The sequence below is a fragment of the Taudactylus pleione genome, unplaced genomic scaffold (genome assembly GCF_031769625.1).
Source record: "Taudactylus pleione unplaced genomic scaffold, aTauple2 ptg001337l, whole genome shotgun sequence".
Classification (NCBI taxonomy): Eukaryota; Metazoa; Chordata; class Amphibia; order Anura; family Myobatrachidae; genus Taudactylus; species Taudactylus pleione.
Window position 1 is genome coordinate 865,811 of NW_028285737.1, and position 17,918 is coordinate 883,728.

General features: G+C 41.8%; 1 protein-coding gene across 1 annotated transcript in view; it reads left to right on the forward strand.

The window, feature by feature from the left end:
- The window catches only part of LOC148443070 (uncharacterized), a 46,225-nt gene that overhangs the window by 10,321 nt on the left and 17,986 nt on the right, over positions 1-17,918 (forward strand). The window contains exons 6-7 of the mRNA XM_088463270.1: positions 140-440; positions 3,113-4,208. Coding sequence (XP_088319396.1) covers positions 140-440; positions 3,113-4,208 — 1,397 coding nt within the window. The remainder of the gene's footprint in view (positions 1-139; positions 441-3,112; positions 4,209-17,918) is intronic.

Consider the following 17,918-nt stretch of genomic DNA (forward strand, 5'->3'; position numbering starts at 1 on the left):
ATAAGGATTCATAATGCAAATACTGAAATTTAATATTTTATTATATGACCTGTGTGCGCCTAATACACTAATATTCTTCTGTCTAATCTCAATTAATGGAACATAATTGATTAAAGATATTATTTTGTGGGTAATTTAGAGTGAAGTTCTGACTGATATTAAGGTCGAAGATATAGAGAAAGAAGAAGAGACGTATGTGACTGATATAAAGGCAGAAGAAGATATAGAGGGAGAAGAGACATATGTGACTGATATGAAGGCAGAAGATACAGAGGGAGAAGAAGAGACGTATGTGACTGATATGAAGGCAGAAGATATAGAGGGAGAAGAAGAGACGTATATGACTGATATGAAGGCAGAAGATATAGAGGAAGAAGAGACTTATGTGATGGGTCATCAGCAGTGTAAGGAGGAGGAAATCCCTACAGATATCAGCGCAGGTAAGTAATAAGCACTTATTACACAAGTTAATAAAATATTCTCTCTGTGCAACATTATGTCATAGTGTTCAGTTTGATTGTAACCAGTGTATTATTTGTGTGGAGTTTGTATGTTCTGCCAGTTTTTGCATGCATTTCCATACCCAGGTCAAAAGAATACTGGTATGTTAATTGACTTTTGACATTATGGGCCTGTGTGTATGTTAGGGTATTAAGATATATGAAAGTATGAAACACCGCACATTATATATTCGACAACCACCCTAAATGTACGAAGTTTAATATATAATCCTGGTGATTTATCATATTGTGTACATAGAGGGGGTGTGCTACATACTACCGTCATACATATACACAACACAAGACAAAGAATGTATTGTACGTATCTCTTCTATGGTATGTGGTTCGTGTAAATAAGATGTTGTACTGAAACAATTCTTTCTGTGTCATTTAATAATATCCTTCGTTCACCAGATACTGTAATGAACCTATCCTGTTAGGACTAATAGGACTAATCTATTGTCAGACCATTGGGCGAATATTATATCTAACACCCAATCTAGTTTAACTAAATGAACAAATTATGTGATTAGAAGAAATATATACAGTATATCCTATTGTATACTTTTTCTAGTCCCAGTCTGAAATAGTAACAACTATAAGATGTCATGATCAACACCTAAAACAAGCTCATAATATCTGCTATGAGTTATATGAGAGGATAATACCATATTTAAACCTTAAATCGTCACAGTAAAAACAGACTGAATATATTGGTAAGGGTATTGATCCAACCTATAAGAGAATGAGCTAGTCTCTTATATTAAAGGACTTTCCCATTGCAAACAATATCTATACACAGGATAGGTTCAGTACTGTATCTGGTGAACGAAGGATATTATTAAATGATACAGAAATAATTGTTTCAGTAAAACATTTTATTTACACGGACCATGTACCGTAGTAGAGATACAATACATTTGCAGACCTAATTGCATAACATTTTTTGATTAATGATCACAGTTATGATAGTTGACTTGTTGGCGTGAGGATACTAGAATAAGTCTGTCTGACGAAGTGACAAGACCCTTGGCACACTATTTTAATTCTAATATTTCTTTAATCTATATATTTTTAATACTTCGCTGGTCATCAACTCCTAGAGGGGCCTTATATTTTAATGTTTATTCAATAAAAGTTATTTTTTTTTAGAAATTAATTACAAGTTACTCGACTGGTGCACCAATATACTACCTCTTTTTTCTTTGTCTTGTGTAGGGTATTTAGATAGTAAGCTCAAATATGTAAGGGTCTAATCTACAGCACTGCGAACTAAGATTTGCTTATTATAAGTAAATTATAATATTTTAGTACAATAATCTCTTATTCTACACCCTCCTCAGCCGCTATTAGACTCCTCTCCTGATTACATCATATTTTTGCATGTTAGCGGCCAAGTTATCTGACCAGTGTCTTCCCCACACTCTCTGGTGATTGTCATGCAGCAGTACAAGGTGATTCCATCACCTATCAGTGGGATCAATCCCCATGTGATATTGCTAAAGAATCTACCTATGCACTACCACAAGTGACATTAACATTATCATCCTTGTCTAATAATACCTGAATGATTATATACTACAGTACTAAAGTAAAATAGTAGGCGATTCCCCTCACCCTAAGCTCTCGCGCCCCACTAGAACATACACGTCATCTCATACACAGAACTATAGCCACACACGTGTCATTGTGCAGTAGCTTCCTCCAGTCTCTGTGCTTGGGTGCTCTGTTCTGATGCTCTTCATCCTCAGACCTGTCTCTGTATCCTGCTGTGCCAGTTTCTGCTGTTTCCCATATAATATACTCTGCTGCTCTGTCCTACCGCTCTCCTTCCCTCTCAGTGCTTCTCAACACCGAAGCTTCTGCCTAAAGTATTAGCAGGACTCTGGCCGCAGGGCTATACTAACCAAGGGCACCACGAGGCACTTACAGAGGCTTCCCCTTGGGAACACTATCGACTGTAGGTTTAGAGGGGAGGAGTAGGCACTAAATACTTAAAACTATTGGAGGTGAAACTCTTATTTATTGGAGTGGCATGAAGATTTTAGGGTAGGAGCATTTGTTTATTTGTAGTTTATTTTTTTTGTTTTGTATTGTAGGTTGCCTTATGGAATCAGGATTCTAGGGAGCAGGCATTTTGACAACGCCGGCAGACGTCTGTCTTTCCTGCCACAGTGCGCTCTGTACCCCGGAAGAGGGTCATCAGGCACCTGTGTGTGCGCTGGGACCCTGTATTTTTGTTATTTATTGACAGTGTCCACTGGCTTTAAGCAGCTGTGCTTCCCGGGAGTCATGGCTTGTGTGTTCAGAGGTCAGAGCCTATGAGGATAGCGTTGGGCTGCTTAGTGTATTGGAGCCTGCCTTAATGGGAGGCAGAGTTTCAGCTCCAATAGTTTTAACTATTTAGTGCCTACTCCTCAGCCTCTCCTCTAAATCCACGGTCAGCAGTGTCCCTCAGATGGACTGAGAGGAATTGATTTTACTGTGACTAAAAGAAAAAACAGCTTCTTCCAGCATTATGCTTGTCATTTAAAGGTAGTGGTGTGATCAGAGATTGATTTGATTGATGCCTTTGGTGTGAAATTCTTAGTTAACTGTTTTATTTCTCCCAGATGAACGCAAAAACAGAAATAACTCGGATGGACATCTCATTTTGTCTCCAGATTTTAATTCAGAAGATAACAACATCACACAAGAGTTTCCAGAAGCAAACTGCGTTACCCTAAATATATGTCCAGTATTTCACAGTATAGATATATCTCCTGATCTCACTTATAATGAGGAATGTTTTCCTGGTAACTCCCATATTGCTACACATAGAACAGATCAGAGAGGTGATGCTACTTTTTCCTATTCTGAATCTGGTAAATGTTTTACAAATCAGTCAGTCTTTGCAAGACATGAGAGAAGTCACACAGCTGACAAGCCATTTCCATGTTCTGAGTGTGGGAAATGTTTTACATATAAATCACACCTTGTTATACATGAGAGATGTCACACAGGTGAGAAACCATTTCCATGCTCTGAGTGTGGGAAATGTTTTACACAGAAATCACATCTTATTATACATGCGAGAACTCACACAGGTGAGAAGCTATATTCATGCTCTGACTGTGGAAAAGGTTTTAAAATGAAATCACATCTTGTTAGACATCAGAGATGTCACACAGGTGAGAAGCCATTTCCATGCTCTGAGTGTGGGAAATGTTTTACACAGAAATCACATCTTGTTATACACGAGAGAAGTCACACAGGGGAGAAACTGTTTTCATGTTCTGAATGTGGGAAATGTTTTACACGGAAATCAGTTCTTGTTACACATCAGAGAAGTCACACGGGTGAGAAACCATTTCCATGTCCTGAGTGTGGGAAATGTTTTTCATGGAAATCAGATCTTGTTAGACATCAGAGAGGTCACACAGGTGAGAAACCATTTCCATGTTTTGAATGTGGGAAATGTTATACTCGAAAATCAGATCTTGTTACACATCAGAAAAGTCACACAGGTGAAAAATCACTTCCATGTCCTGAGTGTGGGAAATGTTTTACATGGAAATCAGATCTTGTTGCACATCAGAGAAGTCACACAGGGGAGAAACCATTTACATGTTCTGAGTGTGAGAAATGTTTTACATGGAAATCACAACTAAATAGACATCAGAGGTCTCACACAGGTGAGAAAAATGCTATTGTAAGGCATCAAGAAATTCACTCTTGAATGTCCATGAGATATTAGACAGGGTAGCATTAATATTCTACATACAAGCCTGCAATTCTAACCACAAAGTCACCGTGTATAGGGCAACTAGTAATGTAAATGATACAAACAGCCATAATTAAATGTTCAAAGTGGTATTTTCACTGTGTTATGGAGGATAGATCAATGCTGCAGTAACACAGTATATTAACATGTTATCATTGAACTACTATCCTCAAGCATAAGTGAAATATATAACAAGACTATAGTGTTACTTTATGCACACTTAGTTTGTATTGAAATGATTTTGTGCAATAGGTATTTTTGGATTGTTATTATACTACTTTTCAGCTTGTTTTCCTCAAATTTTAGTTGTGTATATGTTTTTTTATTGTGTAATAAATGAAAAAAGTAAATGTATAGGTGTATAGCATGGTGGCACTCACAGGACTTGAAAATAAAGAATACAAAGTAGATGGGCTGTTCCATTTACACTCATATTCCAGAAAAACAGAGACATTCTTTTCCATTCCCAGTAGATGTCACCACACCCCCGCATTAAATGGCATCTTCTGCAATTAGAGAACTATAGGCAGATATCTCAGCAATTTGTTGTCATAGAATTTGCAGTGAAGATGGCAGCGTATCAAGAATTCAGTGCATTCAAACGTGTCCCCGTTTTCTGGGTTTGCCGAACCCAGTGGCTGCATCCTTGGATTTACCTGGACATGCAGTTAATCTGAGGCTGCATCTCCGGACGCAGCATCGGATCAGAGATGCCGGCAGTGGACGTCTTATTACTTAGGACGCCTCCTGCAGCTTTTGCATATTGTAGCACAGCCGATGTGTACAAAGCTCAGCAGCTGAATCAGGCCCAAAGTCAATAATTATGCTCTTCATAGAGTCCAGTGGATGCAGTCTTTTAAAGTAAATTGGAGTAATTAGCTAATATCAACAATATAAAGAATGAACAATATAAATGTGACAACCAAATGGAACAGCCATATAAAAAACAAATCATTAAATTGTAAAGGGTCATTATATATATATATATATCAGAAAGAAAATGAAAGGGCGCTATACAGATAAGAATTGATTAATAAAAAAGGTTTATAAAACCAAATAATGAAATAAAACAAAAATAATGAGTATGACAAGCTAATGAATCAATCGATCAGTCCCAAGTGAGAGGATGGATAAGAGACTTCTTCAAGGAAAATCCTTTTGTTGATCTTTCCAGCTTGGTAATGAAGTGTGAAGTAGTAGGTACCAAGATGTTCACTTTATTCTTTATGATTTCACTGTAAGATACCCTTACACCAAGAGACACCCAGATATAACCGGCCACAAGGGCCACTATTAGTATTGAATAGAATCAAAATTTGTTTAAAAAGTACATATTTATTTCATAAAAAGTAGATTCCAACAGAGATTGCTTACATCAAATGTTATTCTTTACACAATGATAAGACCCAACGCGTTTCTTCCAAAAGAGGACTTCATCAGGGGTATATCTTAAAAAAAGGAACAGTGGGTGTATACAAGTGTAGGGTACAACCATAGACTCAATTTAAATATACCATAAATTTACCATTAGTTATTTATCAGAGATAACCATTAATCAAACAGATATATTTAATACATACCATTATAGCATTGAATCACCGATCTAAGCTTTGAAACTAAAAAGAAGTTACGGCCCAATGGTCAAGTAATCAAGATCAAGGCTTTTAGTAGCAAGATGAAAAACCTCTCAGCTTGGTGCCCAAATTTTGTTTGGTCTGCAGTGGAAAATGCTCAATTGCAATGAAGCCTATAAAAGGACATAATATATATAACCATTATTCATAATTATCGCCTCTATACGAGAAACCATTATGTGTTCTTGATCATATTGCACCGTCACATAATGTAATTCATTACTCATAATGGAGTCCATTTAGAATTAAAATTAATTAGAAAAAATGGTTAAATCTAAATAGTTTACAATAGATTATATCTCAATTTGAAACAGAGCTCATAAAATGGCTATTTACTAGACTAATAGTAGTGATATTAAGTTCAATAAAAAAAAAAATTGAACCATACAGTACTAAACTGGAATAGCAGAAAAGCCAGACTATACTTTTTTTTTTTTTAACACGTAACATTTTGGATCCTGACAGTGGTAGCATGATACTTAACATGATTATCAACATTCTTATTAAGACTAGAAGTGTATTGCATAGTAACTGCTATCTCTAATTCCCACATGAAAATAGCTTACAATGTAATCACATCAATGCTTTATACAAATCTAACCACAGTACAGATACAGACATTAAAGTCCAATAGGACCACCATTATTATACATTTACAATTACATATATATCACTAGCTGTATCCTATATGAGGAGTCTCATAATGCAAAGCATACATAGCTGTTACTGACCAAATGGTCCAAGGTAAATTTGATGTTACTTACATTTACACCCTCAATCACCAGCTTCTGTTAGACTCTGCAACTCTGTTAGCTCAGCACACAGGATTATCTGATCAACTGATTACCCTTTTATTCCCCTCCACAGGAAGTGATGTCATTAAACCCTTCTTGGGGATTATATATCCTTAAATCCCAACAAATTTATATTATATATTTTTTTTTCACACTCTGCACAAATTGTGTGACTTACCTTACCATTTGCTGCAGGTCAGGATTTCTGCCTGACCTTGTTCAGGAACCATGCAGTGACATCACCATCATGCACTATGTCAGCTGATAGCATTCTTCAAGTGAGAGTGCTCCTGCCTCAGCTGACCTCAGCAGCCTATCAGGGACTTGCAGCAGAGTCATATCTCCCGTGAGAACGCCCACTGGTGCCTGAGCAAAGTGTTGCTTCCTAGAGTTCAGTTCTAACCTGTGGCTCCTTTGTGCAGAAAACCACAACTGCTATCGGGCTCATTTACCAGTCTCCAGCGTTCCTGTGATATTCCGTTACCTGTTCCTGACCTTGGCTTCGTTTGTGACCCTGATTTCGCCTGACCCCTGGTACTGCATCTGATATCTGGTTTTGACTTCGGCTATTCCCTGTGACCTGTTTACGCCTGCTCCCTGGTACCGTCTAAGTCCGTTTGGTTCTGACCCGGCCTGTCGACTAAGCTATACGTCTTCTCCGCTTCATCCGGAGTTTACCAGCACCTGTATAAGGGAACCTATCCTTAGGGCCGCGACCTGTGTGTCGGACGCAGCCAAGCCCATACCTTCTTGCCAGGGTCCCTGGTGAAAACCGCCGGCACATTAGACTCCGCGCCTCAGAAATAGGTCACGCCAATCCCCAAATACGGGTTGCGTCCATTTGCCCTCCGAGAGTTGTGACAATATATATATATATATTTTATATATACATACATATATAATCTCATTTATGAAATATACCTGTGAAGGAGGGTCTGCTCCAGGCTAATACGTAGATCCTGCATGTTATGCCACACAATCTCCTTTAAAAGGACAATACAACCCTATACACTTTGTATTCAGTAAAGTATCCTCCCATAGAACTGAATCTTTAGGGAGTTCAGTTATTGTTTTCCTATTTTCTAAATAAATTGTCCATTTAGAAAAGCATATACTGCTACATTGGGAGTTAATCCTCAGATATTGTATATTTAAGTTAATTTCCTCCTGATAAAGTGAACTTCTGAGGGAGGTTATTAATAGCTAGAACAACAATCAAGCTGCTTATTCTAGAGTAATGCCATACTAGTCCCTTACTCTCCATAAATGGGAGCTTAGCCCTATAGGTTTGTTAAAGGTGTCAGCACTTTAGATATAAGTGGTCAGACACCCTCTTACCCAAACATGAAATATGGGCTGCAATTGGCAAATAAGGGATACCTAACATAAAAATAGACATACAATAATCAAATGACTTATTAGTTAGATTAATGGCATCATATTAAATCTCGCTATTGTCATGGATAGACGAAATTTAGAAATAATAATTTTCAATATGGCAGAAAACAATGGTTACAGGAATAATGAAAAAATACAACAATTTTTAAAATAATTTAAAAACAGTATCACAAGAATCAGACTTAAAATAACGCGTTTCACAGCACCTAGCCACTTCTTTAGGCAGTGTTGAATGAATGAGGCTAGTCAGAATGGGCTCAATAATTGATTGAATAATTAAGGGAGTATACATTATTGCAGAGAAATGTTACATAAACATGTAATTAGTACCAGAACTCGTTTTCGAAAGTTAAGTGAAACCAGTGCATATTGAAATTCATGTATAATTGAAAAATTAATTAAGATATAAATCAAAACATTAGAAATGAATGAAAAGTATGGGGGAAAAAAAATAATAAATGGGTGTGTATATATATATATATATATAATATATATAGTTTCCAAGTAGGTCCGGCACTCATATGTCCAATAATAATGTAGCCTCCGTGCCTTCCTTGTAATCAGTATGCAGAAGAGTAGGCGGCACTGAAGGTCCGTTATACATGGGGGAACAGTGTTATGTAACGTATTTATTCACCATTACTACCCAAATGTCCCATAAATCAGTTAGCCTGGTGAGCCCCACCCCTCGTCCCTGGAAGGAGATCCAGTGTGAAGAGGGTTCCATTTGGATCCCTTCATCTCCGCTGGTGCTTGCATAAACTTTGGGGGAGATGTATGAAATGCCGAAGCGGCATCAGCACACGTTGTGCGCTGATACTGCTTCACCATGTATGATTGGGGGGGCTTGGCGGTAAATGACAGGGGCAATATGTGCCCGTCATTATCGGTACTGCTATCTACAAGAAAGCAGCGCCAATAGCCTGGGCTATGTATGAATGGTCAGTTCGTCTGACTGTTCCACCCGCTGCAGCTGTCGCTATCAACAGCTACAGCTTGGCGATGTCCTGTCCCCACAGCAAGGACAGCACTGTCCCTGCTGCGGGGGCTGCCGGCACCAGGGATGCACGCGGAATCTCGCGATACTTGCGAGATCCTGCTCAGTGGAGCTGGCTGGGACTGAGATACTGTGTACTCAGGCAGGGATCGCCGGAGGGGGGAGTTATCACTCCCCCGCTCTGGCCAATGAGATGTTCCTACATCTCATCGTTAGTGCTTCCTGCTTCACCTCGACAATGAGGCAAAGCAGGAAGCGTTATAGCGACACGATAAGTTCCGCTATAATACATCTCCCCCCCTTATTAGTTGTGGGATAGCTGCTTTTCAGAGCTGCTGTCCTGGCTCCGTTACATTGGTATCTGCTGCCGTAACTCACGGTGATTTGGAGACATCATTTATGTGGGGCCATCAGGTGACGTATAAGCCACAATGTGCAAATGTTGCCTATCCAGTTACCATCCATTGCCTGCTAACTTGCCATGTCTGCAATTATTCTGCCTAAATGCAACAGGGTGACGAGTGAACCCACTGCTACAATATAATGGTAAAGATACAATACACTAAGCAATGTTTCAATTTCACAATGTAACAGCCACTGAGGTGTAAATGCAGGTAATACACGAAGAAAGGTTATAGAGGAGTGTCCACGGTCTCCGTGGGAGGTGTTGCAGGGGAGTGGAGGGTGCAGCCAGCGGACAGTTTGTGAGGAATTACCGGTAGGCATGGTAGGTCAGCCAGATAGACCGGTACCCCTCACCAGGTTCTACTGACCACCAAGATGTCAGTAATGCTCATTCCACTTCATGTGTATGTAATGTACAGTCAGTATGAATATATCAGAATATATTAAGACATGTTACGTATTGCGCTCATTATGTCAACATCTAAGTTGCTATCCACATTATAGATACAGTAATTAAAGAAGTCTCCAATAGGGGTCTAGGTGAATGTTTATTTAGTTATATATAGAGATTTTCTTTTCTAAAAAACAGGTCATATAACTATACTCATCTCGTATACTATAAATGATAATTAAAAAAAAACTTGTACCCTTAAAATTTTTTAACTCGGAAATGATATCTGTACTTAACTGTTTAGTAGAGCGCCTGGGTGTGATCATATCATATGACTCACTAGTGAACACTATCGCAAGGCATTACTATAATCAACATAACTATTCAATGTGGGGTTATAATGCTGTGTTCATAACATGTGACCTAGATCCTAGTGATGCTGTCGCTATACGGCTCACCAATCCGTTATCTTACTATATCGTGGATGTTATTTATACCTTTTTATTTGACCTTATAATAGAATCGCTACTCTATATTTAACATGTAATGACTGGGATTGGTCAGCTCTGTCACGTGACATTGCCCCCATTCTATGTTCCCAGAGATTTGCAGTTCTATAACTGCACCTTGACAACTGTTCCTCCACAAAACCAAATGGATCGGATTACTGACTCCCGCTCTAGTTCATTCTGGCACTCTGTAAACAGAGGGTGACATGATTGGTCCATTCCGATCACATGCAGGTTTTATACATCATGTGACACAGACTCGGGAGCAGCTGCTGTGCTGCATTAATTGGAAAGGAGGGGAAAAAAATGGATGTTTTTATTCTGAGGTTCTATATCATTTTTACAAATTCATGTGCTAATTACACATTAGTTTACGATTGCCTTATATATAATGCATACAGCTTAACTAATTATGGTTCGTTACCAGAAGCTTGTTTGATCTGCTCCTTGGGTATATAAGGCAGCCATTTTAACCTGTATGATACAAGTTGTGGGTTTAATTGCACAGCGAAACGCGTTAGTAACTTTATCCACTGGACACGTTTGGGCCACTTTTCCTTTCTTATCCGGACTAGCAGTGAAAGCAGGAATGTTGGGACATCCAGCGGTTACACCCATCAGCCATCACCCACTGCGAGCTTTCCTGCTAGACTGGACGGACTTCTGTCACAGCAACCTGGTAATATAACTATCTGCCAACTGGCAATTACCCGGATGCACCAAACGTCTTTTTAACAACTTGTAACTTTTGAAGTTAGCACAAAGAAGGAATTAGGGAAAGGATTTGTCTTTTGTTGATGCACAAATACAAAATATAACCTTTATTATTTAATTAATATGGTCCAAAAGAAACACAGTCAGTGAAATATTAAAAATACAGAAAATGTGAAATAGTCGTTAAAAAATGATTTAATGACTGTACAGGTCCATATGTTCGTTATTAGAGTTTATAGGTCTACATCTCCTTCTCACTTTATTATGTGTCCCTATGTATTGGATTAGTATTTCCACTCACAATACAGATCAACGATTTTTTTTACTCTGTGTTTTGGATTTTTATGTCTCTATCAAGAATTGATAGAGACATACAAATCCAAAACACAATTCAAGCACTTCTTCACCCTCCTCAAGTGATGAAGCATCACATTCTGACTCCTCCCAAAAAGAAGTCCCAGTGGACGTTTCCACTTCCTAGAGGTAGCCAGGACATTCCATGAGTTTTGCAAGGAGGCATTGAGAAACCCCTACACTGATGCTGGAAAACCTTTAAATCAAGCCGACTCCTTCTGAGCAGCTGCCACGGAAATCCAAGGAACACCGCCAAACAAAACTCGAGGTGACCAGAGACCATCCTGGAATCCCACTCTGGAGTAATTCAGCAATAAAGTCAGCTATGGACCAGGCCTAGGCATGACCCGTAAACTTTTATTCAGTCCCCCATGAAATGGGTGACCCCGTTACTCAGGCTGCGCAAGGTCTGGAAACAGCTGTTTGCCCCATCAGCAATTTAATTTGGGAGGTGGGGCAGGAGTACTCCCTCCCAGCAGTCGCTCTTGTATCTGACTCGAAAGAGCAGAAAATCCACAAAAGAGCCAAAGGACAATAGCAAAGTGCAAAGAGAAACAAAAAGTGAGCCAGAAAGACCGCCCACATAGCCCAGGTAATCTAAGAGAAACAACCACTCAGATAAATCGCTAAACTTGCAACTCGCTGCTGCTGCCCCTGGTGGGCTTCTACATGGAGTGTGAGAGTCTGCCGATAAAGACGTCCTTAAAGAGGAATGAAAGACCTCTCTCCAGACTCCAGTCACAAGATAGAACAACAATAGGTGCGCCTTCCCAACCTGTCAATAATTTCAAACCGACATCTTCAATAAACAGGATCTGCGAATCCTGCTAAAAACAACAGTAGAAATAGAATTAAGCGCTTATGTTTAAAATACCACACAAAATTGTTAAATATAAAATATTTAATTGTACAACGATAATACATTCAACATTTACATTTACAGTGCTGAAATATCGCATAAGTAATCACTCAAATGGATAAAATTGCATACACTATATACCTATAGATGGTTCCCTAAAAGTCCCGTATATTGTCACCTATCCTCGTGTGATTGTCACAAGGTTAGTTCATATGGATATAATGTAGGTCTAAATAGAATATAGGCAATAGAGTGTGATGTCCTTTATAGCGAATAGCCAAATGGTACCCGTAGCTTTAATAAAAGGTAAAATGCTGCTATATACGATGTTTGCTCACACAACTTAGTTAAACTGGGACGCTCACAATACGCTCACCACTTGTATTGTGTAGAGCCACTCAGCGCTCGTCAGCGGGTGTCTGTCAGCCGGTCGCCAAGATGTTTCCAGTCACATACAGCAATTCGTGGTCCTCCGACTTCTGTGGACAGGTCTCGATATCCACACGGCTGCCGGGACACCTGTGTTGGTGAGAAGCGAGCGGATGCTCCAGCTTCTGTGGATGCAGCTGTGCAGTGTGCCGGCTGCGTTAGGTGAGGCAGCCGGAAGCTCTGTCCAACAGCGTGTCAGCCGGACAAATGTGTCTGGCGGAAGGGTGAGCATGGTCTGGATGCCAAATCCACGTCCAGAGTGTGCTGATGCAAAATGGTCCAGCAGCTACAGAATGGTCAATATTGGCGGCCGGTACAATGGCAAATCAAGTAGCAAACCAGGGATTAGGAAAAGCACTTATGCAGAAAATCCTTGACGCGTTTCTTCGGGTTCAACCGTCCCGGTTTCCTCCAGTCACAAGATGTCTATCGTTCCTAAGGATGCCTTCCTCTGCCACCCTAGTCCCTAGTGAGATCTCTCAGCACCTGTACCACTAATGGACAAAGATGCACGCGGGATCTCGCGATACTTGCGAGATTCTGCTCGTGCTCAGTGGAGCTGGCCGGGACTGAGATAGCCAAAGCCCACCACGGTTAGTATTCAAAAATCCTCTCCCATAATACTTACCTATCAGCCGCCCTTTGGATAGTCCATGGTGCAGTTACTGCCGGCAGGCTGATGCTGCAAAGGCCTCCTTGTCACAGCCATCATCTGAAGCTCCAGTGTTGGGAGCGGGTCCTGGGCCACAGAGGTGCTGCTATGGCATATCCAGACCCCACTCACAGCCTCTCAGCCACCAAATACATGAGACAAAGGGATTCATTCAGAGCCGCTCGTAAGCGGCCGTTCGCTCGTTCCGAGCGATGTTCGCACATCTGCGCATGCGTACGTATTGTAATACGCATGCGCGAACCAGTCAGTGCGGCCGAAAATCGTTTGTTCGCTAAATAGCGAATGCCTGCTATTTTGAGTGACAGGAGGAGGCGTATGTGGGTGATAACGGGAAGGTGCTTGAAAACGGGGAGTGGAATTCAGAATGCAGGCGTGCTTAAAGGTCAAAACGGGCGTTTTAAAGGTGGGCATACTTAAAACAGCAGCGTCATTGACCACGTCACTTGGTTGTTTTATAGTCAGAACTGCTCGCAAGATTGCGGTAAGAAATACCAACCACAAGAATAGCGAGCAGTTCATACGCTGTTCGATGTACTCGATTAATCTAATAAATAGCGGACATGACGTATGGTGCGAGCGGCCAACGGGCGTTTTTTTCAAAATTACGGCCGCAAGTTTTGTTCGCTCGTTCAGACTTAGAGGCGTGAACAGACCGCAAAGAGCGAACGGTTCATTTGAATAGCCACCCCTTTTTTGTGAACGAACGACCGCAAATAGCGTCCGGCTCTGAATCAGGGCCAAAGCTCTTAAGAGATGATAAAAAGCCAGCACCAACTGGGGAAGTCAAGAGTTACAATGGGAGCCCCAGCAGTAGGTACTTTCGCTGTACCAGGCCATTTCTACAAATGGGCAAAATAAGCCATACACCAGAGAGTGTGGGGAGGAGACTGGCCACATCTCAAAGCAGGTAACACACAGTAACGTGATGTGAGGGGGAGAGCAGGAGTATAATAGGGGCTGATGGCTCCTGATGTATGAGATACACCAGAGAGTGTGAGGAGGAGGCTGGTCCGATCTCTGGGCTGGTAGCCAACAGTGATATAATGTGAGGAGGAGAGCAGGAGTATAATAGGGGCTGATGGCTCCTGATGTATGAGATACACCAGAGAGTGTGAGGAGACTGGTCAGATCTCTGGGCTGGTAACACAGTGACATGATGTCAGGGGAGAGCAGAAGTATAATAGGGGCTGATGGCTCCTGATGTATGAGATACACCAGAGTGTGGGGAGGAGACTGGTCAGATCACTGGGCTGGTAACACACAGTGACATGATGTGAGGGGGAGAGCAGGAGTATAATAGGGGCTGATGGCTCCTGATGTATGAGATACACCAGAGAGTGTGGGGGGGGAGACTGGTCAGATCTCTGGACTGGTAACACACAGTGACATGATGTGAGAGGGAGAGCAGGAGTATAATAGGGGCTGATGGCTCCGAATGTAAGAGATACACCAGAGTGTGGGGAGGAGACTGGTCAGATCTCTGGACTGGTAACACACAGTGACATGAGGTGAGGGGGAGAGCTGGAGTATAATAGGGGCTGATGGCTCCTGATGTATGAGATACACCAGAGAGTGTGGGGAGGAGACTGGTCAGGTCTCTGGGCTGGTAACACACAGTGACATGATGTGAGGAGGAGAGCAGGATTATATTAAGGGCTGATGGATCCTGATGTATGAGATACACCAGAGAGTGTGTGGAGGAGACTGGTTAGATCTCTGGGCTGGTAACACAGTGACATGATGTGAGGGGAAGAGCTGGTGTATAATAGGGGCTGATGCTTCCTGACTCCCCCACTGGGCAGATATATTTCACTCATTAGTTTGTACTGACAGAGGAGGGTGTAGGATTATTGTGGTAACTGAACAAGGAAATATGTGACTCTCTTCTGTAATAAGTGATTATTACTCACCTGTGCTGATATCTGTAGGGACTTCCTCCTCCTTACACTGCTGATCACCCATCACATATTTTTCTTCTCCCTCTATGGGCCATATATTGCTGGACTTTTCGCTCCACATCAGCAGTTTATCGGGGATAAAGTATCGGGCGCGTGCCCGCTTTATCCCCGTATTCAATTAGGAAGCAGCGAAAACGGTAGCTGGGGAAAAGGCAAGTATCGGAAAAATGTCCGTAATTTTCGGGAAATGTCCCTGGGTCCCCCCTAAAGATGTCCAGACATGGGTGTTCACTATGGGTACTCCCATTTTAGCCTGCTGAAGGAAGTTGGGGATTGTAATAGCTGCGGCAGGTGCATAAATGCGGCTATTGAAGAAGTGGTGAAAAAAAGCACTTAGGTTTTTTTTTTTTTTTTTTAAATAACTTGTTCCATAAAATTTGGGGTACATGAAAATGGGTGCAAGCATATTTTAAAGTCCCTAAGGTGCATTTTTAGAATTCTTCAAAAATGCACCTGCCGCTACCACCCGCATTCTTTATAACACCTGCCGCATACTTGGGAACCCCTCCAGTATTTATTTCGTTAGTTTAAAACTTGTTCCCCATATTTTTTTTTTTAACCCCAAAATTGAACTTATTTTTTTGGGGTGTCATTATTTTTTTTAAACCCCAATTCTGCACTTTTTTTCGCCACCTATTTCAGTCGTGAAAAGTTATCCCGTTTTTTTTCAAAGACTTTTCGAACTTGCGAAAAGTCTTTAAAATTGAATTTGGGGATAATTGGAAGAGGCGAAAATGACGTAATCGGCGATAAATTATCGCTGATTCCGACATTTCGCTCCAAATTGAATATGGCCCTATATCTTCTACCATAAAATGAGTCAGGTCTTCACCCTAATTAACCCATAAAACACAGTAATTGCTGTCATTAATATAGATTACACAGTAGAACATCAGTGTATAAGACACACACAGATTCCCTACAGATTATATAGTGGCAAAAAAAATATATAGATCTATACTTTGCGTAAACAATCCACAATTTCAGCCTGTGAATACAGGGAGTTATCACTAATCTCCCAAATATAAAGTGCACAATAAATAAGTGATGTCACTGTGACACTCCCAGATCCCCTCACCTCCCCAGTCATGTCCCTGTATTATTACTATAGATATAAGTGATGTCACTGTGACACCCCCAGATCCCCTCACCTCCCCAGTCATGTCCCTGTATTATTACTATAGATATAAGTGATGTCACTGTGACACTCCCAGATCCTCTCACCTCCCCAGTCATGTCCCTGTATTATTACTATAGATATAAGTGATGTCACTGTGACACTCCCAGATCCCCTTCGGAGAAAATTTGTGGTAATCAAGATTATCTACTGGAGCCCTGCTCCCTCATCCAATGTACGGGGCTGTTGCGCTTGTGTCATTTATCAAGCTTCCAAGCTAAAGGTTTTCTGAGCTTGAGTCCAGCAGCGTACGTCATCTTCCGAGCTCCTGGATTCCAGGAAGATCCCACCAGTTACACTGCTAGTTTACGACACGAACGGGTAATGGGCTGAGCCAGGATGGCTATGCAATGAAGGGGCTGTAGTGTGTGTGTGGTAACACAGGCCCCTTAATGTGGAGTAACGGGGCCCTTAGTGTGGGGCAACAGGGGTCCCTTAATGTGGTGTAACAAGGGCCCCTTAGTGTAGAGTAACAGGGGCCCCTTAGTGTGTGTTAACACGGACCCCTTAGTGTAGTAACAGGACCCCTTAGTGTGGGGTAACAGGGGCCCCTTAGAGTGGGGGTAACACGGGCCCCTTAGAGTGGGGGTAACAGGGACCCCTCAGAGTGGGGTAACGGGGGCTCCTTAGTGTGGAGTAACACGGGCCCCTTAGTATGAGGTAACAGGGGCCCCATAGTGTGTGGTAACAGGGGCCCCTTAGTATGAGGTAACAGGGACCCCTTAGTGTGGGACAACAGGGGCCCCTTAGTATGAGGTAACAAGGGCCCCTTAGTGTAGAGTAACAGGGGCCCCTTAGTATGAGGTAACAGGGGCCCCTTAGTGTGTGGTAACATGGACCCCTTAGTGTAGTAACAGGGGCCCCTTAGTGTGTAGTAACAGGGCCCCCGTATTGTAGAGTAACAGGGGCCCCTTAGTATGAGGTAACAGGGGCCCCTTAGTGTGTGGTAACGCGGACAACTTAGTATAGTAACAGGAGCCCCTGAGTGGAGGTAACAGGGGCCCCTTAGTGTGGGGTAACACGGGCCCCTTAGAGTGGGGTAACAGGGACCCCTCAGACAGGGGTAACGGGGGCTCCTTAGTGTGTGGGGTAACAGAGGGCAGCACAAGAGCTGTGAGAGGGGTGTACTAGACGCAGGGGGGAGACATGCAAGCACCACACCCGCTGCATGTACCGTGTAATATCTCTCCCTGTATCTATGTACTTATCGCCAGCCCTGCACGCGGAATGCGCTGCACACCCCACTTCCGCTCTGTGCGTTCCACCCGACTTCCGCTCTGTGCGTTCCACCAATCTCCTCCCATTAATAACAGCTTCCGGTAGACTGTGCTGTGCGGGAAGAAGCAGAGAGGAGACTTTGTTT